The sequence below is a fragment of the Toxorhynchites rutilus genome, chromosome 3 (assembly GCF_029784135.1).
Source record: "Toxorhynchites rutilus septentrionalis strain SRP chromosome 3, ASM2978413v1, whole genome shotgun sequence".
Classification (NCBI taxonomy): Eukaryota; Metazoa; Arthropoda; class Insecta; order Diptera; family Culicidae; genus Toxorhynchites; species Toxorhynchites rutilus.
This window is the reverse complement of record NC_073746.1, coordinates 17159286-17184198: the sequence shown is the minus strand read 5'-3', so window position 1 is coordinate 17184198 and position 24913 is coordinate 17159286. Positions and strand designations below refer to the sequence as shown.

Here is a 24913-nt window from a genome sequence, read left to right as displayed (position 1 = left end):
AAAATCACACACATATCGAGATATTGAAAATGAACAGTCACAACATTCCTGACAATTCAATGGCAATGAATAAATGTGAATGAATTCTCATGACTCGAGCTTTAAGGAAAGCTCAGATAGCACAGAATGAATATGAATGAACGCAGTTGTAAATTTGTTTGCCGTCGAATGAACGACAGCAGCATCGACAAGCAAAATAAACGCGTTACACAGATAAAAATATATTTTCAATCTTACTTACAAGCTCAATATTTCCAAGCCCTGGTCAAAGCTGCATAAAGGCAAGGTCTAGCAGCGAGAGACATTCAGTCTATTTCGGGTCGTGGAGGATCGAAATAGACTGAATTTCCGAAAGAGTAGCAAAATTACGTCTATACGAGCTACATCGGCATCGTTGATTTGAGCTGTCAATTTGAGGGTTTGTTCCCGCGTTCCCGCACTCTTCCGAAAACATACGCTGCGCTGCGTTTGAGTTCAATTTTCATCAGCACGCGTTCATAAAAAACACGGAGTGTACCAAATTCATAAACAAGAGAGCGCCGAATGAACACAGCGCAGAATTCAGATACTAAACATCGCTTCTCACATGTGTGATGCGCGCCTCACATGCATCAAATTCTAACGTCCGCTTCGTCTTCGTTCGTTCTAAGCAAGGCATAAAAACAACCGCGCGCCTCCATACCAACCGTATGCGCTTGTGTGATGAAAAATAACTCAACAGAGAGAGCACACCAGATTCAAGCGTGGTGTAAAACAGGTATAGATTAACGGCGCAAAACTCGGTGCATAGACGGTGCTAACAACAAAACAATTGATCGTTCTCTATCGTTTGATTGGTGCCGCATTTTCACAATGATACAATGACTATTTCTCTAGAGTTTTTTGACGAAAAACTACGTCTTTTATTTCTATATAGAGGGGTCTCAGAACGGAGCATGTCGCAAAATTGAAAACTGTAATGGGTTGTATCTAGGACACGACTGCAGTTTTCGACGTAGAATTGCGGAATTATATTATTCAATCCACTTGTTTATCACTTCGGATATTATTTTAGAATGCATCGAAATTTTTGTTATATCTTTTTAGCTATTTAATTTTTTATTACTTCAGTAGACCCGAAAGAGTCGAGTAGAGTCGAAAGCCTTTCTCCTTCCCACTCAGATATCGATCACAAACTATGAATCCTTATGCTCCTATATTCCGCTTGAGATGTGATCGAACCTCACAACATGCAACAGTAAGGTTACCCTGCTGGAATTACAGAGGGTTTCCTCTGCTTGTGTTTAACTGTGTGTGTATGTGTGTGAAACCAGCATTAAGTATGAATGATATCCGATCGTTGTGTTATGCTAGTTCACTCGCATCTGTGTTTTCATTCTATTCCTTTCAGTTTCCGCCTGAAAAGGACCCTTGTGGAAAGTCTCTTCCATACTCTTTTCCATACTTCTCCTTCACCCGACAAGAAAACAATCCTCTCCCGCTAGACGCTCTGTGGCAACCATGTTGCTTCGATGACCACCAAACGAGAAGTGGTGTGGCTTCAAATCGCGGATGGCTTATTTAAATCAAATATGTTGAAAACGGGCAAAAACGAATGTCAGTTGCTCGTTATTGACAGCTCTGTTCGGGAATGCACACAAATCGGCAGAACAAATGTATGGGATAATGAGAATGGTTCAATTTTTCATTAATTTAAACTGTTTAGGCTTTAGTGAATTGTACTGTATAGTATATCAAACGAATCTTAGAGAATTTCCGATTCCATTGGTGTGCAAAGTATCAGAATTTGTTCTCTGTGAAAAAAAGTTATCAACGTTAGCTTTATTTCACAAAAACGTGACCTGTTTTCTGATTTGGCACCCTTCCTGAAAGACGTAGTTCTACGTCAAAAAATCGAGTTATTCTTTGCACTAGCTTAAACATTTTGTGAGCTACATTCCACATTTATCAGATTTGGAAAATAACGCGTACAGCAGGAATAACTTATCGAAATTGTTTTGAACGCTCAATGAAAACCCCTTATAGCACCAAACTTCAAACTCGTTTTTCTCGAAATCATAAAAATGTCACATGGTCCGGTCTGACTTAACACCGACCAGATGAGAAAATTATTCAGTTTTTTTTTCGCTTAAGACACAAATAGTGAAGATGGTAAAATGAGTAAATAATTTAACGAACAAAGTGGGTATGTTTCTTAGATTTTTTCACTTTTCATCATTGCAGTTAAATTAGATTTTCGACATAGCTGGAAATGTTATACTTTTTCTAAAATTCTTGTATAATCTTGATATATTTTCTGTCTATCAGATAAAATCCGGAGGAACATGAGACAATTCATGAGCTGGGTAAACCAATAACCGTCTGGTGGGAACGCAAATTCAAAAAATATGCTTTCGTTGCTTCAAATGCCTTATTTGGCCTAATGAGTGTACGTGTTATCGTATTATTTTTGAAAATTGAAAACTGTCGTTACGGGATTATGTTTGGAAATGGAATGTTATATTTTTTACTAGGTTTTTGTAAACACAACAAAAGAGTAGAAGACAGTTTTTTGTGATTTTTAGAAAGCTGATATTATTTTTCCGCTCAGAAATAAAAAACATTTCAACGGACAATTTCGGAGTTCATCAGTTCGCACCGTGATTGATGTGCATACGTGGACTCGGGGTATGCAGTTGCCTAATATTCATAGTATTCGTAGATAATTCACTGCGTTAATTGTCCAATTTTTTACCATTCAGAGAAACTATATGAAGGCATAAACAAGTGCTTTGAATTATATAATTTCGTAGTCCTTTGCTTTCATTCATTTTATTGACGTAGAACCAGGACTAACAGTCAAATATAGAGGGTAAAATTAAACAGAATACTGAACTTGTAGGAAACAATGATAGATTTAGATGGCTAATAAGTCAACCATTTGCTAATATTTTTTTAATAGATCGCAAAAATGTTTGCATCTACTGATTAAAAGTATTCTCACGCATCTATCACAATAAATAAAATAAATATTTTTTGAGATAAACAATTCAATGCTTGTCAATTGTCTAGCATTATCTAAACGCGCTAATTCTTACGTTTTGATTGGCCTAATTTGTGCTCCTCAAATTGTACCGACCAAAAAATTCCACTAACAGCGGACTACATTTTGAAAACATTGATACGACTGCAAAATCGTAGCTATCCATTGTGCATATTATTCTATTAGAAGGGAATAACAATAAAAAGGAATAGCGAAACTTCGCGTCGTAAATCCCACCCTTGTGTGATTCTACAGCCAGTCAATTCGGATAAATTTCGAAACTTTCCGAACCGATCATTCATTTTCTACCCGCAAAATAGCACACACCCACGAAGGAACTGTAGCATAACAGCATCACCAATATTCTCAGCAGTGGGTAGCAGTAGCACTAACCAACGAATTTAAATTTTCCTGGCATTCAGGGGGTAACCGTCACCCATCACATTCGTGTAATCGATCCAGTGAAGATTCTGATGCAAAATTGAATGTGGCTACATCCAGTTTGTCCGGGAGAAGAGATAATTGGTACAATACAGACACGAATTTGGCGACGCATAGCGACACGAGACTGAATCCCAAAGAGTTATTTCAATACAGTTCAACGCAACAGTTCGTTCTATTCTAAACTGAGAATAGAGATAATAAAAAGCAAATTGAAAAGCTCGTGCGAATTTAGGAGTGTTTTGAGGTTAGTTAGTGTTTGGTGACTTTCCGATCAAACAATCAATTTTCGCAAATTTGTACATTGTTACCGGGTTAAAAGTGACATCATTGCAAGTCGGATGGGAAGAAGAAATTTTCCAACTGTGATAGCTTTGTTCTTTGGTTGAAAACTGGAGGTGGAAACTCATTCCACTGCGATTGCTATAGTTGCCGCCCACACAAATTATTTAGGACTTTCTGTTGCCGATTTAGGATTAATTTTCCAACAAAAATACATAAATGTGTGAGTAATAGATTCTAAAATTTGTAGCTTTGAAAAAAGCATATTATATAAGTATAGCTTCAGGTTACGAAATTCATCACAAAATTACAGCTTTTCACATCACAAAATTTTGCAACTTTTCAAACAATTAAGTCAATTATTTTTTAACAACTAGCTGACCCGGCAAACTTCGTCCCACCCAAAATTTGTTTTTTGTTCTCAATACCTTCAAACATTCACTTCAACAGTTCAAACAGTTCTCTTACTAAGCGCAAGTTCATGAGTCCAATCGCAGAACTGTTCATTGATTGATCTTCTAATCGACCCCGTTGAATTTACCTTTAATTTTTTTTTCCTAGTACCTATTTTTTTTTTTCTTTATTTTTGAGACTTTCAGCCTCCTGGGCTGGTTCGTCTCAGTAAAAACGGCCGAAACCATGCCGCAAAGTGCGCTTACTATCCATTTTACATGCACATACGGACAAGCAATTAACAATAAAACAATAAAACAAAAACAGATCTCGTCACAAGAATTTCTACGCATTTGAGCTTTTTTTGTCCCCCTGGTTTGACGAGGATGTCCGCTTGCCATGGCCCCAGGCCACAGATGGGGAATCCGCGCCACTCGAAGATGCCGACTGTTCTTGTTCCCCTTATCGCGAAGGGGAAGGAACAAGGATCTTCGATTTAATCACAAGTTTTTTGGTCAAATTTCAAAGTACAGATCGGCATCTTCCAAAAAACAGAGCAGTGCAGTAGTTTGTGAAGGGTCGTCGCCAAGCACATCTCGAATGCTCCCGCTGATCCCGTGTGAGTTCCGGAGGTTCTCATACTTTGGGCAAATACAGAGGATGTGTTCGACTGAATTGCGAACCTCGCACAAGTCACAAAGGGGATGAAAGGGTCCTCTGTTGAAGTTGTGTGACATGTTGCAGTGGCCGGTTCTTAACCTGGATAAGATTCGTTGCTCTCTCATCGTTTTGACGTCTTCGAATCTTGTGATGGATCCTTTGATTCTCCGGAGGAACAACGTCGCTTCAACGGACCATTTTTCCGCCCAAAAAGTTTTGAATGTGTTGGCGATCCATAGTCTGATGTCGTCTAGCGGTACTTTGCGCGTCAAAAGTTGTCCAAGGTGACCGATTCCAGCAAAACGGTCGGCCGCTTCATTGCCGGCTATGCCACTATGTCCGGGGACCCACATGAGGACTGTATCCGGCAGCAGATACCTCCTGATAGCTTGTATCCATGGGTGCCTAGTTATAGCCGCGCCAACGGCATCGATGACGCTAGCCGAGTCGGTAACTATCAGGATCGATTTGCTTGACGGTATAGTGGCAGCTTCAAATATTCCGGCAGCTTCGGCCGAGAAAACCTAGCAAATGTCGACGAGCTTCTTGCTGGAAATAAGAGAGTTATTATGACCGCTTACCCCGAAACCAACTCCTTGCATCCCTTTGGAACCGTCCGTGTAGCGAATTTCATAATTGTGATATTTTCTTGAGACAAGTTCGACAAAGGTTTGCTCCAGACCCACAGAGCTTGCCCCAGCTCGAAAGTTGTTCCTGATTGTATCATCCACTTGGACCACCGGCAACCTCCAGTCGTTAGTCCCAAACCAAAGCTGTTTAGCTATCGATGGGAGGTTTGAGTGTGTCACCTGCTGCAAGATTTCGTTCGTTAAAATAGTCAGGTGTGTCTCCTTACCTCCGCTGGTTTTAGACAGAAAGCTCGCAGTTCTGGAAACTATCGCCGCGTCCACAAAAATGTCAAACGGAGGTTCTCCTATTTCGGCGCATACCGAGGCTGCTGGTGTTGATGGTAGCAGACCAGAGATAATCCGTAGTGCATTGTTGTAAATCGGTGATAGAGTTTTTAGGAGTTTATCTCTGGCCAGGCATGTCACTTCGAGACCGTAGGTGAGGCGGCTATTGATGATGGCTTTGGCCACCCGTAAACGGATCGTTCGGTTGTTACTCCGGTGAGGTTTGGAGATGGTTTTTAAGAGGTTTAACCGGGTGGCACAGCTTTTCTTCACCTCGTCGAAATGGTGCTGGAAGTTCAGGTTGCAATCGACCACCACTCCCAGGATTCTCAACGTTCTACGGCGGGGAATGCGGTCGTTGTAGATTTTGACTCCCGAATTGCAACCTTGGTGTTTGTGACTGCATACCACCATGTGACCACTCTTTCGCGCCGAAAGTCGAAAACCTCGTTCGACAGCCCATTTACCGATAGCATTGGTAGCTGCCTGGATCTTGATGCGTGGTGCCCTGTGCGTGTTCCCCACCACTACCAAAAGGATGTCGTCCGCATACGTGAATACGCATACTCCCTTCGGTATAACTCGGAACAGGCTGTTCATCGCTATCAGGAAGAGGGTGACGGCTAAGACGGAACCTTGAGGTACACCAGTTTCTTCATGAAAGCGCCTGGAGCTGGTGTTCCCGACTTTTACCTCAAAGGTCCGGTTTGTCGCGAAGTTTTGAACAAAGTGCAGCAGGTTGCCGTTGCAGGAACTAATGGAATCCAGGTTCGGTTGTACGCCTTCTCTAGATCCAGGGCTACCATCTCCAGATGCTGTCGATTTTTTCTGGCCTCAGCTACCACCTCTCCAAGGGATGCGAAATACGTGTTTGTGCCCATCCCCGGTCGAAAGGCAAACTGTCGGCAGTCCAACTTCTTGTTTTCGGTCAGGTAGGTGACGAGCCGTCGGTTCGCCATCCTCTCTAGGGTCTTGGACGTACAGGAGGTCAAGGATATTGGTCGGTATCCTTTCACTGGCCGACTTTGGGGATGGGGATCACAATACTATGTCTCCATTCCGCTGGGAAGTCGTGCTTCAACCAGAGATCATTAAAAATGTCGAGGAGAGTGGTTTGACCTAACGGGGACAGCTGCTTGATCATCTTATAACCGATGTGATCGGGACCAGTGGACTCCCCTTTGGTGGAGCGCAGAGCGACGATGAGTTCTTCGACGGAGAAGGGTTTGTTGAACGGTTTTCCAACCCGATCATTCGGAACCACGAATCGATCGACTGAGTTCGTGTCCGCTTTTTGTTGTCGGATGAACTCGGAATCGTATCCCGAAATCGAGGACAGTTCAGCAAAATATTTCCCTAGCATGTTCGCGGTGTCGACTGGATCGCTGTAGGTCGTGCCATTCGCTTGCAGGATAGGGGTTTGGAATCTTCTTTTCCCATTCAGCGCGTTAACACGTCTCCATAGGTCCGCAGAGGACTGACTTTCGTTGATGGATTCCAGGAAGCCGGTCCAGCTGTCTAGTTTGGCCCGTCTCACTATTCGCCTCACCCTTATGTGCTGCGCTCGGTATCTGTTCATTGCCGTTTCTTTCTCCGGACCATCGTACCGGATTCGTTTTGTCGCACGCAGGAACTTCCTCCGTTTCTTGATTTCTTTTTTGATGTCCTCAGACCACCAGTGCAGCGCTCTCTTTCCAGGGTTGGGCTTTGTTTTAGGGATGGCGGATTCTGCTACCTCGGTGATGATTTCGTTGAGCTTCTGTATGGAGGTCGGGTTGTCTCGGGCGATCATTCCTAGTACCTAGTTTACCTTTTTTTTCCTAGTACTTCTACCAAAACTCATCATTATAATATCAGATCATTTTCAGACACAATTCCCGTTCAGGAATCTTCACCCACTTGCAAATAACATGTTTCTCCGTTACATGGAATAAATGTTTGATACAGAAAACATGATAGAATAAAGACAGACCCCTCTCCTCTTCGCTCCTTAGAGAGGGGGGAAGAGTGTATATTTACCATAGAAACGTTTCGTGCCCCTTAAAATCTTCACATGCCAAATTGGGCTCCATTTGCTTGATTAGTTTTTGAGTTATGCAGAAATTTGTTTGTCATTTGTATGACAGCCTACCCCAAGAGAGGGGGAGTGTCGAACCACCATTCAAAACCTCCACACGCCAAATATGGTTTCGTTTGCTTGATTAGTTCTCGAGTTATCCAGAAATTTGTGTTTCATTTGTATGACTCCTCCATATACCTAACTTGGTTTCGTTTGCTTGATTAATTCTCGAGTAATGTAGAAAGTTGTGTTTCATTTGTATGGCAGCCGCCCAAAAATAGGTAGGAGGAGTACATAACCACCGTAAAAATATTTATCGTACCTCAATACCTTCACATGCCCAATTTCGTTTCATTTGCTTGATTAATTCTCGAGTAATGTAGGAATTTGTGTTTCATTTGTATTGCAGCCCCCCTTAGAGAGGGGGGAGGGGTCTCAAACTATCATGAAAACCTTCCCCGCCCCCTAAAACCCCCTACAAACCATTTTTCATGTCGATCGGTTCAGCAGTTTCCGAGTCCATAAGAATCAGACAGAGAGACAGACAGACAGAAATCCATTTTTATATATATGGACTATCTCTCATTTTTCTTAAAAAATGCATTGTCAATTTCAAATGAGAGTAATTGCACTCAACGTCAAAAAACAGGCTCAAAGTAAATATAGATGCACAAAATAACCTCCAATCTGTAATTGAAATATATTTTGTGACAGTATTCTTATACTTGATTTTTAAAACAATTATGCAAAATTATCTTTTCCCGGATTCATCCGTTTGAACAAAATTAAAAAAATCCATGATCTTACAAGCCTGTTTTGTTTCAGAGAATCGTCAACTGAGTAAACTCGAGTGTTTGAACAATTATGCTATATAATTTTGACTTCAACTTACTAATAGTTCGGAAAGGTTCCAAAAAACGACATGAGTAATTCACAATCCATTGAAATATGCAAACCAGATGAATACAAAAAAAAATCCTAGGAATCCGTATATCCTTCGTTATCAATCATTCATTACAACCCATCAAATCCATCCCATTCAAACGATTCTAGCAATCGGCACAATTAAAATGCAACCCGCCGAGGAGAACTATCAACTACGACATGGTTTCGCTATCAATCAGGACGGAGGTGGATAGCGCCGGCTCATAAATGGCCAATTCCATTTACTCAAACAATATGCTACCGGGTCGTACCGGTAACTAGACACGACTTCGTCGTACGTGTCGCGAAATAGATGTAATACGCGTTTCAATTAATCGCGAATGAGTTCGCGCGTCTCTTCATTGGGCAGTATTCACACGCCGATAATTTATCAGTCGACACCTGGGTGATCACTTTCTTTGTTCTTCGGTGTTGTTTACAGTTTTTTTTTTCGACCGGCTTTGTTATTATCATTTATTTTTTTTGGATGGACGAATCGATTCTCTGCGCGAAGTTCGCCGTCTTCTGTGACGTCGTATTTCGTGTCTCGGTCATTAGCGATTCCACACTCGAGACCTGATTGCGAATGCAGCACCGGCTTTGCGGTTGGATGGTTTGGAAAATTACACAAGTTCTTTTGTGCGTTCTTGGCTCAATGGTACACAAAGGATAGAGCGGGGGTGGACCGAATATGCTAATTAGTTTCGAATAACCAGTTTTTCTCTTCGAGTGACCCATCGCAAGCAGCGCTCAACTTCTCGTATCGAATCAGTTTGATGTACTGCGGCAAAAATAGCAACAAACAACGGTTATGTTGAGTCTCAATCGGAGTCTTAATTTTCTGAATCAGCAGATTCGTCTCGAATCACGAGCACAAACGTGAGCAGTACCCTTTTGTTTTCGCTGACTGCTCCATTTAAAGACATTCACCCCTCTTGGAACTGAATCGGGCGAGCATGAGGCGAACTGATAGTGCAGACAGCAGCTGATCGACAGCGATCGAAAGCGCGCGGCATCACCGATAGCGATCGCACTTTGTGAGGTCCGCTGATTAAACGCATCAATCAAAGTCATTCGGAAAACCGCTGCGTGATCAGACGAAAACAAAGAAAGTGTCGCTGTCAGGAACTGCCGCCGGTTCGTATGCTAAATTTGCTCTACCCAATGACAACCGGTTCCACCGGGGGAAAACATTATTGCACCATTCAGACTGCAGGCTTTACAGTTATATAATTAAATCACGCCGTGACGCTCGTTCTAGAACCGGTCGTTCTGCATCATTTCCTTAGGCACAGATTGATGCTGAGATGCCTAGATATCTATCGACGTGTGATCTCGCTATCTCGCAAACTGCAAACTGGTTCGATTCCTTTTATGGTGCATCATCATCGGCGGGATAATCACCGACCGGATGAAAGACGTTTTTCATCCGTTGCGCGTCCGAGAGAAGATTGTTATTACCGCGTTCGTTAACCTTGAGTAACTCATATGTATTTAGACAACTTTGCACACGAGTGAATTGCGTGTTTTATTTTCTTGCGAATTTTACGAACAGATGGGTTTCAACCGGCTGACCTTGACTTTTGTGCAAATATTGTGACGAAACTGCACAGAAGAATTCTTCCGTCGATTGGTTGAAGTAAGCCACCGAGAATATGCGAGAGTAGGAGTCGCTTAATCCAGTCATGATTTGTAGAACAACATCACTGACACAGTGAGCAATGGAATCGTTGGTTGACGAGAAGTTGAATGAAATTCGTTCGTGTAAGTGGAAAATTCTGTTCGATTGAAGAATGTGAAGGCTTTCTGGTTGTTTGCAGGCAGAATGAGTTGCATAAATCTGTGAATAATGAAGTTAAGATATGCGTCTGAAATTTGGCAACGGCAATATTCCGTCTTTCCATGTTTTGTAGATGGAATTTCAAAATAGGTCTGCTGAAGAATAATTATGCAAAGGGTTTTATAGTCCAATTTGGAAAATTATGAGCTAATGTATATAACAGGTTATAAATAGAGAGATTTTTTAAAAAATATTGAATCGATGAAACCCTTCAACATATTGTCACATCAAAAATGTTTCTTTTTGACGTAGAACTACGTCTTTCATTAAGGGTGCCAAATCAGAAAACAGGTCACGTTTTTATGAAATAAAGTTAACGTGAATAACAATTTTTGCCATGAACGGATTTTGGCGATTTACATACCAAACGAATCGAAAATTCCCTAAGATTTGTTTGATATGCTATACATTACGATCCCCTGGTGTGTAAATGGTTAAAATTCATGAAAACTATAAGCGTTTCAATTTCCCCATACATTTGTTCAGTCCATTTATGTGTTTTCCCGAACAGAGCTGGCAATAACGCGCAACTTATCGCCGAGCAACGAAGGGGAAATCATAAGATTTAAAGTTCCCGTGAACAAAGGAAAAGAAGAAAAAGAATGAAGGGGAATACTTGCCTAGAGTGTAAACAGTGTATCACGTTCTGTATTCAAGGCAATGAACATCGCTTGTGCGTCATCACATGTCTTCATTTCGGATTGAGCTGTGCAACCAAATTTCTAACTCGCTGATATCTCTGGCAATCATTTCATCAAACTGACGCCGTTGCATTAAGGTTCTGAGCTACACAATTGTGTGGGGAATCATCAAGCTAGAAAATAAATGTTCTGGAATTTTGGTTTCGCAAACTCTCTCCACAAAGGATGAGAGCTAAGCTAATCTAGACTGATAATATAAACAGGAAGGGCTTCTGTTGAGAAGAGCGCAAAACGGAGATAAGTGTGGGTATATTTAATTGCTTCAAGCTATCGATATGTGGATATCTGTGTGCGTACGTGCGTGCTTCATAACCCGTAAAAATAGTGCATCTTCGCTACGCTGAAACCCCATTTGTATATGACAGCTGCGCTTATCTTAAGCATGAGGAAATAATGTAACTTTTTCCGAGACCAGTAATATTAACAGAAGCGTTTCTTTTGATAATAATGCAAAATGATGAGAGGTGCGCCCGAGCGGTCTAAGCCACTTTCTTTAGGAAATAAAACAACTTTTTACTCCAAGCTGTGAGTTCCGACTTACGTTTATTTTATGCAATTTTCTTAACGAAACATTCTTAATCTAAATTCCTACCGACTGCACTCCACATGCAGAGTTTGTTTATTCTTACCTACTCTCTGTTTATCTCTCTACCGTTCTATCTCACGATTTATGGAATTTTCCATGTGTATGGAAAATTCCGATATTCTTATTCGAAAATCATGTATGAATCCACTCTCAGTTCTAGTTGGAACAGATATCTTATTAATCTTATTAAGGGGCGCTACAGTGTTTATAAAGGGTGTGTCACATCAAATTGCATCACGGAAAAAACGCTGTAGAAATTCGCCCAGTAGACCGATCCTTTTGAAAATTTTAGACAGTAAAATAAAAACTATTAAACAACTTTTGGCATTTTCTTTTTATTCATACTTCGAGCCCAAGCCCGTATGCTCGCACCTTCCTCTTTACCCCGTCCATAAGGTTCTGTACAACGTCAGGTTGTGGTTTTTTTTAACAGAAATCCATTTTCTCTTAAAGTCCGCCCCCGATTTGACAACTTTTGGGTTCTTCCGGAGGGCCTGCTTCATAATCGCCCAATATTTCTCTATTAGGTGAAGCTCCGGCGCGTTGGGCGGGTTCATTTCCTTTGGCACGAAAGTGACCCCGTTGGCTTCGTACCACTCCAACACGTCCTTTGAATAGTGGCACGAAGCGAGATCCGGCCAGAAGATGGTCGGGCCCTCGTGCTGCTTCAATAGTGGTAGTAAGCGCTTCTGTAGGCACTCCTTAAGGTAAACCTGCCCGTTTACCGTGCCGGTCATCACGAAGGGGGCGCTCGGCTTTCCGCAAGAGCAGATCGCTTGCCACACCATGTACTTTTTGGCAAACTTGGATAGTTTCTGCTTGCGAATCTCCTTCGGAACGCTGAATTTGTCCTCTGCGGAGAAGAACAACAGGCCCGGCAGCTGACGAAAGTCCGCTTTGACGTAGGTTTCGTCGTCCATTACCAGGAAATGCGGCTTCGTCAGCATTTCGGTGTACAGCTTCCGGACTCGCGTCTTCCCCACCATGTTTTGCCTTTCGTCGCGGTTAGGAGCCTTCTGAACCTTTTATGTACGCAGGCCCTCCCGCTGCTTGGTCCGCTGGACGAATGAACTTGACAAATTCAGCTTATTGGCGACATCCCGGACCGAACTTCTCGGATCACGTCTAAACTGCCTAACTACGCGCTTGTGATCTTTTTCACTAACGGAGCATCCATTTTTGCCGTTCTTCACCTTCCGGTCGATGGTTAGGTTCTCGAAGTATCGTTTTAGTACTCTGCTGACCGTGGATTAGACGATTCCCAGCATCTTACCGATGTCCCGATGTGACAACTCCGGATTCTCGAAATGAGTGTACAGGATTAATTCACGACGCTCTTTTTCGTTCGACGACATTTTTCCAAATTTACGAAAAATTGACAGTGAAGCATGGTCAACGTGATCTATACACTCTTATCTGGTTATAAGCGAAAGCTGAAGATATAATTCCTAAAAAATTAATTTCTACAGCGCTTTTTCCGTGATGCAATTTGATGTGACACACCCTTTAGGCTTAGTAGCTTCAAGCCACCAATGTATGGCTCTGTATGCATTCTATGGCGAACGCTTGTTTGGCGCTTGGTTTACGTTGTAAGAACGATGCCTAAAGGTGCGATTCCACTGAGGCGATACTAAATAACATGTAGCATGATGACATGACATTCTACCAAACAGTTATTTCTAAAATTTCACAGCATTATAAAATAGTATACGAAGTTATAAACATGCGACTTATACAAAATAACAGTAGTTCTACGTCAACAATGAGGTCGTATTTTGGACACAACCTCCATTTTTTTTTATATACTTGTGCTGGAAGCTACGAAAATATTCTGTTTCTCATATTTTTTTGACGTAGGACTACGTCTAACCGAAAGATATAGGGGGTGAAATGCAAATCTAGGCACTGAACAAGTAGGAAAAAATGCAAGATTTGGAACGCTCATAACTCGAGCATTTCTCAATAGATCGCAAAGGTTTTTGCATCAATTGATAGGAAATATACCTACGCATCTATCATAACGAATAACATTTAATTTTTCTTGGGATAAATAATTAAATAATTGTTTAATATCAAGCATTGTCAAAATGCACTATGTGCCCATTTTTTATTGGTCCATTTTGTGCTCCTCAAATCGTACCGACCAAAACGGGCAACCAGAGCAGCAGCGAAATAGAATGAAGCACGATTGGAAAGGAAAAAGAAAAAAATTAACGAAACATTGGTCGCAGTCTCACACATGCGTAATTCTCGAGCCAGCCAGTCAGCTTAAAAATCCCCGCTCCGCTGCCGTAACGATCATTTTTTGTGTGGACACCGACTGGACAACATCGTTGCTGGACGAGCTGGACGGCGAGGGATCGAGTGCCTTTCTCAAGGCAAATGGTCGGAGGTGGTAGCGCTGGAGTAAAGTAGAGTAGAGTTTTCAAAGGGCCTTTCTCAAGGCTAGAGACGAATGAACTGCAAAAGTTTAAAGTCTCTATAATACAATACCTTCCTTCCTTCCTTCCGTAACGATCATTCTCATTCAAACCGTACACCACATCGGTTCGCATCACAACACATCAACAAACCAACCCAAGCAGCCATGTCTGGACATGGTAAAGAAGGAAAAGTGAAGGGAAAGGCAAAATCCCGCTCGAACCGTGTTGATCTGGAGTTCCCCGCAAGGGTAGCTAGGCCGAACGTTTTAGAACCAGTGCACCAGTCCACCTAGCCGGCGTTATATAGCTTCGGCCGCCGAAGTGATCGAGTTGGCTGGCAAAGCTACTCGCGACGATAAGAAAACCCGCATTCGGAACAGAACACATTCGGTTCGGTGGACATCAAGACAACAGGCAGTTGCAGCGAGTGGCGAGTGGCAAACGCAATCGCAAAACGGCAGCAGGTAGCAGAAGAAAAAAGTTTGTTCTTTATACAAACTGCTTTGGTGGCAAATCCAGAACAAGGCGGCATCGAGGGCGTTCGAAATAGTTTTTTTCAAAACCACGAGTACTAAGTTTTCTAAATTGGAACCATTCCATAAAACAAGGCGCTTTTCAGGGCCATTAAACCTTCCAAAAAAGAGTTTAGCAAATACAGTTCAATGCTTTCTAAAACAATATCCAAAATAATAATAAAACACAAATTGATTTTTTCATAATTTGTTTGCCAGGATCTGATGAGTATGTGAATTTGGCAGTTGTTCTGAGCTTATTGATAGTTGGGGACTTTCCTGATTATTCAATTTTCACCAATTCTTAAATTGTTTCCAGATTGAAAGTACAGTAATTTACAATTAGTTCGACATTTAGCTAATTGGACGGACATGTAATGCGACTTATTTAGTTGGACATTTTTGTAAACATAGAGATCCAAATTATGACCCCACATTGAAAGTCGACACTGAACCACTGTTCAATTACAGGTTAAAATCGCCTCCAATGCGACACTGAATGGTGCTTCGACACGTCGCGTTAAATGTAATTTACTGTACAACATGTCACAAGCAGGATGGGAAGAAATTTCCCAACTGTGAAAGCTGTGGCGAGTGGCAACAAATCGCTAAACAGGAAGGTTTAGCCGAACAAGATGGGGATATCGAGTGATAACAAAACATTAAACTCTTCAGATTAAAGATAATGTTGTGATCCTGAAAAGGACCCTTTTTAGCCTGCATGTGAATCCAACGAGCGAACAAATCGTAATGAATGTATTTTTTTGCCATCGCTCCCTTTTAACGCTCATTCGTTCGTCTCGTTGGACTCGCCCCTCTGGCTGAGTCTGCCGATTTGTCTCTATCCTGTGAGTGTGTACCGCTAGAGTATAAAACACGCGGACCCCAAAAAAATATCTTATTTTCTTTCAAACCGTAAACCCGTGTGGTTGTACGGCATCGGCTTCGTGGACGTAACAAAGGAGGACAAGTTAAGGGAAAGGCAAAGTCTCACTCGAACCGTGCAGGTCTCCAGTTCCCTGTTGGTCGCATTCACTGATTGCTCCGCAAGGGTAACTATGCCGAACGGATTGGTGCCGGAGCACCAGTATACCTTACAGCGATTATAGAGTTTCAGCCGTCGGAGTGCTCGTGTTGGCTTGCAAAGCTGCTCACGACAATCAGAAAACCCGCATCAAGAACAGAGCAGCTTTGGTTCGGCGCTCATCAAGGCAACAATTAGTTTCAGTGAGTGGCAAAGTGTTTCTCCGGCACGTCGCATTAAATGTAATTTACTGAACAATATGTCACAAGCTGGATGGGAAGAAATTTTCCAACTGTGAAAGCTGTGGCGAGTGGTAAACGCAACAGCTAAACAGGAATGTTTAACCGAACAAGATGGGAATATCGAGTGATAACAAAAACACAACACCAAAGTTTCTTTTCAGAACCACCAACATGTTCATAAAGAGTAAACAGTAAACTAATCCATTTTTCAGGTAGCTAGGTAGGTATTCACGTAGGAGAAGAAAATAAAACAATATATTTAAAATATATATTTAACAAAAGCTGTCCCCTTTGTATAGTCCTACGTCACTACGGTTATGTCCCCGACATTACCCACCCGTCTTTTTTTATTGTAGAGGCTATAAAATACAAAATTCATTCGTCTCGTACTTTGAAAAAGGTCAATTTGAAGATCAATCAATGTACACTCAAACTAACGTTGCCAGAAAAAATTGAATCTTCGGCAGAAAAAAAAGCTTTTTCGTGTGCTGAAGGTGAAATGAACAAATAAAAGCATCTGTTTCAAACGCTTTGAAATGTTTGTATGTATGGGAGAAGACATCTCTTTCTCTGTGGAGGCGATCTGGCGTAGTGGTAACATCCATGCCTCTCACGCTAAAGGTCACGAGTTCAATTCTCACTCCCGACATTCTTCCAAAAAATGGAAGTAAAAGTGACGAACCAGCCAAATGAGTTGAAAGTCACTATAATACAGATAATAAAAAAAAAAAAAAAATCTCTTTCTCTCAGAGTGAACGTCAGCTTGGGATTGCATCCAAAAAAAATCCAAACGTTGACAACGAGGATCGTAGGCCAGCAGGAATGCAAGGTAGTTTTACACGACCACGTTATCCACATAGCTAGGGGTGCTGTTGTGTAATTGCGTGATAATATTACAACTCATTATAAAATAAAGTTGATCAGCAGTTCCTCAATTGAATACGATCTGTCGATGAAACAAGCAATACTTGGGATTTCAGATCAGCTTCGACCAACTTTCATTCCCCGTATTTTTAACCGAAAGTACCAAAAAGTCAATTGCATGAAAAGATACTTCACTGATGGGTCTCGCCTCAATGGATCCACTGGCTTCGGTGTTTTCAATGAAAATTCAAGCGCCTTCCGTAAACTGCAGGAACCTTGTTCCGTTTATGTTGCTGAGCTGGCAGCAATCGACTTCGCATTGGGGATGATCTCCAACAAGCCTGCAGACCATTACTTCATTTTCTCGGATAGTCTCAGTTCGCTTGAGGCTCTCCAGTCGATGAAAACTAGTAGGCACCCATCTTATTTCCTCGCAAAAGTGAGGCAGCATATGAGTGCACTGATCGAAAGATCTTATAAGTTAACCTTTGTATGGGTCCCCGCTCATTGCTCAATTCCTGGCAATGAGAAAGCGGACACTCTCGCAAAGGTGGGTGCCCAGGAAGGCGAATTGTTTGATAGACAGATTTCATACGATGAATTTTTCCAATTACTGCGTCAGAGATCCCCCTTGAGTTGGCAAACCGATTGGGACACTGGAAGTCTTGGGCGGTGGTTATATTCAATTATTCCAAAGGTTTCTTCGAGAGCGTGGTTCAAAGGTTTGGACGTAAGTCGTGACTTCATTCGTGTAATGAGTAGACTTATGTCCAACCACTACTCGCTAGATGTGCATCTCCACAGAATAAATCTTGTTCAAAGCAACGTCTGTCGGTGTGGAAACGGTTACGATGACATCGATCACGCAGTTTGGCAATGTACGGATAATTACGCAGCCAGAGAGTACCTTTTGAATGCCCTTGAGGTCCAAGGAAGACAACCCTATGTTCCTGTTAGAGACGTGTTGGGAACTCGCGACATCTGCTATATGCAGTTGATCTATATGTTTGTGAAACGGTCTAGTATAAGTATTTAATGCTTTTGTGTTTTTCTTTTTCGTTATTAGTTTGTTTGTCTTGTCCCCCCATCTCACCGTCGCCCACCCTCGACAGCTAGTCGAACACCAGATGCTATCCCTGGTCATTATGCACAATGCTACAGTGCGTGCGGCAACCCTCGGTTGAGACAACGATACCTCATATCCATATCCCCAACCTGACCCGTCCCACAAAAATGTTGCCCTTTTAACCTCGAGTAAACCGCGAGTATTCGGTCGAATCCTACTAAACATAGAAATTAGTTGAAACTTTGTATAAACAAACCTTGAATTAGCGGCTCCGCAAAGCTTATGCGATTGAGCCTTACAAATAAATGAACTAGAAAAAAAAAAAAAAAAAATTAAGTTGGAAAGTGTTTTCTTAGAGTAAAAAAGAAAGCATACAGGAGATCTATATCCATCTCGATCTGGGCCGTGTATGTGGCAGTGTACGCGAATTTGCAATGTGTCTCTTGTTTCACTTGCTCATATTGATCTTATATTGCTATACCATAGGGGAAGGTTACCCTAATCCGACCGGTGACACTGAACCAACCACCCCTTGGGTCTCGGGAATGACACTACCTAACGAATTTTGACGTAGGACTACGTCTTTCATTTCTATACCGGGGTGTAAAATCAAAGTTTCGAAAACGAAAGCGTTACGCCGGAGACCGAGATTTTGAGCGTTAATAGCTCCTAAACAACTGAACGAAATGGTATTATAAACACTTCATTCGAAAGATAAAATGTCTACGCGTTATATACTTGTTACTTTTTGATCCAAAAACTTGTTTCAATAGCCTTAAAATTGCTTTCAAAACAGGCTATTGAAATCACCAATCGGTATATAAGCGAGCGCCGCTCGGAAATCCACTCAGTTCTAATTGAACAGCGATTGGAGCATGTTGTTGCTGTTGTGGTGAAGCTCTTCGTTTATCATAAAAGCGCGGATGCACGGTGTCACCAAGAGCCTGTTTGTGCACCTTAGGCCAGAAGGGAATCCATCAGGAGGGTGATGCCACAAACGGTTCCCCGGGAAGATCTCGAAGCAGCCGCTACACACACATATACACTCGCGGAATTCTTTCCGTTTGGATGCCATTCAGCATCGAGAAAGATCCGGAAAGTAATCTGCCAGTTCCTCTGGGAATTGAAAAATACATTCATGTGAAAGAGCTTATTTTAATGTTTTCTATCCATGTAACACTGTGACCAAATATGTTTCAATCAAGTGCTATTAACAGGTGGTTATCGAGTTAGCATTAACCACTGGTGGGCTTCCAGTATCGAGGGAAATGTGGAAATATCTAATCGTTACTGAAAATAATCTGCCAGTTCCTCTGGGAATTTAAAAATACATTCATGTGAAAGAGTTTACTTTAATGTTTTCTATCCATGTAACACTGTGACCAAAACATTTGGTATTGTGATTTTCAATCAATCGCAATTAACAGGATAGCTTCTGAAGATTATTCTTCCCCATCAGTAGGATATTTCCGTATCCAATATTGTACGCGCACGCAATCGATTATTGCTCAGTCGCCGAAAGTTCCGAGCACAGAGAGTTCATTCCCCTCTAGTTTGCCTTCCAAATTGCCATCTTAAAACAACCCTTCTCTCGATTCAATCACGCACAAAAATCATACTTAAGCGATATTCTGGTGGTGAGACGCATTCATTTTTCGTGAGGACATCGACAAGACAACATCGATGCTGAGGGTGCTGGACGGCGAAGGATCGAGATCTGCCCGCAAACAAACGCAAGCAGTTTGTTTGAAACTGTGAGGGAGCACAGAGAAGCCGTTTATTCTAGCGTTTAAACTCCGTTTTGTGTTTTCAATGCTTAAAAAAACAGCAAAAGCTAGATTTTTTCAGACATGATGCAAAATACTGCAGATATGGCAGTTCCCAGCGATAGGTGAAGTGAAGGATGCCATCGAACAGCTTGAGAGCGGAACTATCAAGTTGGAACTTATCAAGATAGGCCCGGAAAAAACTACCTATAAAACATGGTCGGACCTTACTAAAGAATCGTCTCCTATGTTTTAAACTAACCGGGCAATCAGTGGAACACATGTTTGCTTGCGAGAGGCCGCCACTTCCGACGGCGGTTCGGCGGCCGACTCTGATCACGTCACCTCGGCGGCTTGGAGCCGCCTCGATTCCTTATCCGCATTAAATAGGGTCTTCGTCCCCATTACATTAACCTCAGAATTAATTATTGATGATTTAATTGTCTGATACATCGTCTCTTTCAACAAGGCAAAACATCTTTTAAAGGTTACTTTCCGATCTCTGATGAAAAGCAAATAATGTTTGTGGTACATATAACAAACGGTCATTTTCAGGGCCACCATTTGGAGTTTCAAAAGATTTAAAATAATAGATTTCTGAACAATGGAGAGAATTACATTAAAAAAAACCAACTGTTCCGAACAATCACAGTCCTACGTCACACTTCCGTCCGTGCCCCTAGGCTTACACCCTTGTACTGTTTTTCCAAAAAAATATTTTTTTCGAAATTTCATAACTTTTGAACCAATGGACTGATTCTGATGATGGAAATAGAACAATGAGCTAGTTTTTTTTTATAAATACTACGCTTGCGAAAAAAATGTTTTCTTTATTATTCAATAGCTGACCCGGCAAACTTCGTACCGCACAAAATTTATTTTTCGTTATCACATTCACGTTCTCTTACTAAGCGCACGTTCATGGGCCCAATCGCAGAACTGTTCATTGATTGATCTTCTAATCGATCCTTTAAAATTATTTTTTACTATAAAATTTCAATCCTTCTACCAAAACTCGTCATAATAATATCAGATTATTTTCAGACACAATTCTTGTTCAAGATTTTTCAACCACTTGCAAATAACATGTTTTTTCCGTTATATGGAATAAATGTTTGATACAGAAAATATGATAGAATAAAGACAGCCTTAAATCGGACAATGCCTTCCTCGAGTTTTGCTCTTATCAACATATCCGGCGATCCATTTTCGTTTATATAGATAGGAGTCGATATAGGAGTGCGTTTTATCGCATTGAAATCCATTTCGGCTTTCGAACAAAGATCAATTTCGTTTGCGCAAGCATCCAATGGACTATCAACAATTGTCACTATGTAATTGTAGAACTTATGCGCAGATATGGGCAAAATCGCATCTAAATTCGTTCAACAACACTCATTCACAGATAAAACTCATCCTTCTATTGGAAATTTTTGCTTGAGGCAGCTAGTGTCTCTGTAAAATCATTCGTTTTTCACTCCAATAACAATCATTGAGCTTCGATCGCGGCAGTGAAATATAGGTAGATAGTTGAAATCGAGTTGTTTCCTGTGCACTATTGCAATGACATTTTTTGTTTCTAGTATGAAACGATCTAAGCCAACGCAAAATACCATATTCACGCAACTTGAAATATCATATTAACGTAAGTTATTGGATGTGCACTTGAATGCTGACAAGGAAAAGAGTACAAGGGAAAATAAAATCATACATACACATTCAGTCTGTTTTGCCTCACTCGTTATTTTGTTTCGTGCGATCCTTCCAAAGGAGTATTCATTCATTAAATGTTGGTTTTCACTCTTTGTTTTGTTATGTTCACTCTCAGTCCCGATTGAAGATGGTCGGGGAGTGAAAAATGATTAATCGGGCAATCTCACGATTGCTTGCTGCATTCTTTTCCCCATGATTACTCCAAGCAGATACAAGAGTGATTTATAATTAGGTGTGGAGAAATGAGCGATTGAACTTTTCCATATTCTTATACGAATTGGAAGCAATTAAAAATCCGAATTTTCCCATTTACTCCTTTTTCTCCAGCGTTTTCCGTAAAATTTCAATTGTCATGTTTGGTTGAAATATGTTTGGATGAAATATGTGTATTATTTTTACGGGACCCGCTCCATTCCAGAGGTGGGAGGAGTGTTATACCATCATAAAAACATTTTTCGTACCCAAAAACCCTCACATCCCAAATTTGGCTCGATTTGCTTGAATAGTTCTCGAATTATGCATAAATTTGTGTTTCATTTGTATGATAGCCTCTCCTTAGAAAGAGAGGAGGAGTGTCGAACCACCATAGAAACGTTTATCGATCCCTAAAACCTCTATATGTCCAGTTTAATTCCATTTGCTTGACTAGTCTTTGAGTTATTCAAACCCTCCCCCTCCCCTCTTTTTTAAAGGGGGAAGAGTGTCAAACCACCATTGAAACATGTTCGCGACCGACAGCGCGAATGAACCCATGAAATAATGCCCCATTTCCATCCCTATCCTATTCCCCAACCAAACCACTCCATTCCCATCAAAAGCAGTGTGTATGACAAATCCACAACCAACACGAACACCCGATGCACAGCAGAACAGGAGCCGAACGCATACATACAATCACAGCATACGAATCGATCCCTACTTCCCTAATCCCTAATTCCTAATTCCTCAATGGTGTGATCCTTCAAAACATTTATTGCCCCCTAAAACCTCCAGCTGCAAAATTTGGCTCGATTTGTTTGATTAACTCTCGAGCTACGCAGAAATTTGTGTTGTGTTATGTTTTCAGACAGACAGAAATCCATTTATATATATAGATTTTCAAAAAATACTCATTGATTTAAATTGAATATGATCGATCGTCTAAATCGCTCCAGTGGTTAAAAAGTTTTGAATTCATAGAAAAGACATTTTTGGAAATTTCGGACTTTCTAAACAAAACCAATAGAATTGGTTAACTGTCGACAATAATTCAAATATTATTGGATACTTTCCTTTTCAATAGATAAGAAAATCATTTCGGAAACTCAAACAACAAACTGTTTCGGATACGAGATGCATTTCAGTAGAAGAAGACAATCGTTTGGGTAAGTCCTTATCTTCAGAACTTAACAGGATATTCATTTATTTTATAGATTGTTGCTGATTCACCATATATAACCATATATTTCTAAAATGTCTATCAATTAAGCTTGCCTAACCTTGAAAAGTCACAAATGAAAGGACTAATTCAGTCTTTGAGATACGTACATTTCATTGAAAATCAACATTATAGCCTATGTTGGTATGAACCAAATAATTTTAAATAAAGACGAGATATCCGCATATTCCCTGCTTAATAAATATGGACCCCATAATATAACATAATATTAACACACTCACTATTCATAAAAAAAATCTATTCAAAGCGACCCAGCTCAGAATGAATTTGACATAACCGAAACGGTGAACCATAACGGTAATTTCATAATTTTTGAGTATCCTGAATAAACTAAACGTGATTCCCAATTATTTTTTGTTTGTTCATCAGTCGAGCAGATACTGTGCCATGAACCACTTTTCATCATATCATCGCGGCTCCTTAACTTATGTACAATTCGAGTTTTTTTTTCGCCCTTAATTTAACTCGCAACAACAATAGACCGGAAAATTCCATCATCGTCAGATTGATCCAAACAAATCAGCTGTATTAATCATGTCAACAATATTGATTTCTCAAGTAACACAATCTATATTTGATATGATTATAAAACAGTGTGAAATACCCTTTTTTTCACTCGGTCATTGTTGTCGTTCATTTAATTTCCGTGGGTATCGAATTGCAAAAAAAAACTCTCTTCATGATCATTTGGGAGCAATTTTTCCATGTGAATGGTTTTTCTCCATCATCTCCGTCATTTTGCTTCACGACAATAAAAAACAACTTTTGAAATTTATAGTCAACCATAGAGATTGATTTTAATCGATTCACGTCCGCTGCTCCTCTTTGAAGCCACATTCTTAACTCACTAACCTTTCCTGAATCCCATGCTAACACAGTACGACACATCCTTGAACTGGATATCCACCGGTTCGCACGGTGGCAGATTCTGGAACGTACGAATGTGATGCGCCTCGATATCGTTGTGCGACTGATAGTGACCGTTGTTGTTGTTATAGCCATGACCAGTGTTATTCAACACCATCGCCTGGTCTAGATTTCTCGAGTCCTTGCGGTTCAGGGGAACCGTCGTTGCACCATAAACCGGAGCATGCGGATCCACGCTGATCGTGGAAAGAGCAATGCCCCGCACTTCCTGCTGCAGAATATCCATGCTTTTGTACACCCACTCACACACTTTGGCTCTCTTAAATCACTTTTATTTCTTCTCACTCTTTTCGGTTTTTGTCTTGCCTTCGAAGAATTCTGGCGTACTTTCTAATGAATCACGCCGACCATTCACAAAAACAGAAGAATCACTTTGATGTACTTTCTTTCTCTTCACCCACTATTTCATCTTCAGCGAAGATCGTCAATTTTTCTTTCTTTCTTTTCTGGTCTTCCCACAGTTAGGACCTGGGGGAGAGCTTTTACCAGCAGTCGTTGGTCCACTCTGACCGCTGTCCAGTGAACAAATGAAGACAAGCTTCTTCGACGCTACCAATTTGTTGAACACGACTATTATCAGTTAGCAGCGTCACAGAACAAAATAAAATATAAACGCAGATTGATTTGCGCGATACAGAGAACCGAACGCGAAACGCGACCGATTCGATTCGATAGAAGTTACAGCCGAAACGATCTAACTCAAACCAAAGACAAAGAACAACTGGCCGCCCTCGGGTATGTGAGCTATGCGAGAGGCCTCCTCCGCAGCCGCCGCCGCCGCAGCCAACACATTACAACAGAACGGGTGCCTCTAAACCGGGTGAATTCGCTTCGTCGATTCGCGCTCCGAAGTTCATCGATGGCAAATGGGTCGAATGCAACCCGCGCCGATGACGATGATTGGGAGGAGGCTGTTTGGGTGTATTTCTTCAATATGTACACAACACGCTGCAAGGGAAATTAATCATCAATAATCACCCCGATAACAAGTTTGAACCTCGAAGACGGTTCGACTGCAGCAGCGGAGGTTGGAGGTGTTGTTGACTTACATACTTACTGTCATCGGAGCGGCTTTGTGCGTTCCGTTCGATCCGGTGTGTTTATTTGGAGTAACTA

General features: G+C 41.3%; 1 protein-coding gene across 1 annotated transcript in view; it reads right to left on the bottom strand.

Moving 5' to 3' along the window:
- Nucleotides 1-24527, bottom strand: part of LOC129777271 (ATP-binding cassette sub-family G member 4) — a 31470-nt gene extending 6943 nt beyond the window's left edge. The window contains exon 1 of the mRNA XM_055783472.1: nucleotides 23723-24527. Within this exon, the coding sequence (XP_055639447.1) occupies nucleotides 23723-24023 (301 nt within the window). The 5' untranslated portion in view covers nucleotides 24024-24527. The remainder of the gene's footprint in view (nucleotides 1-23722) is intronic.
- Between the last annotated feature and the right edge of the window lie 386 nt (nucleotides 24528-24913).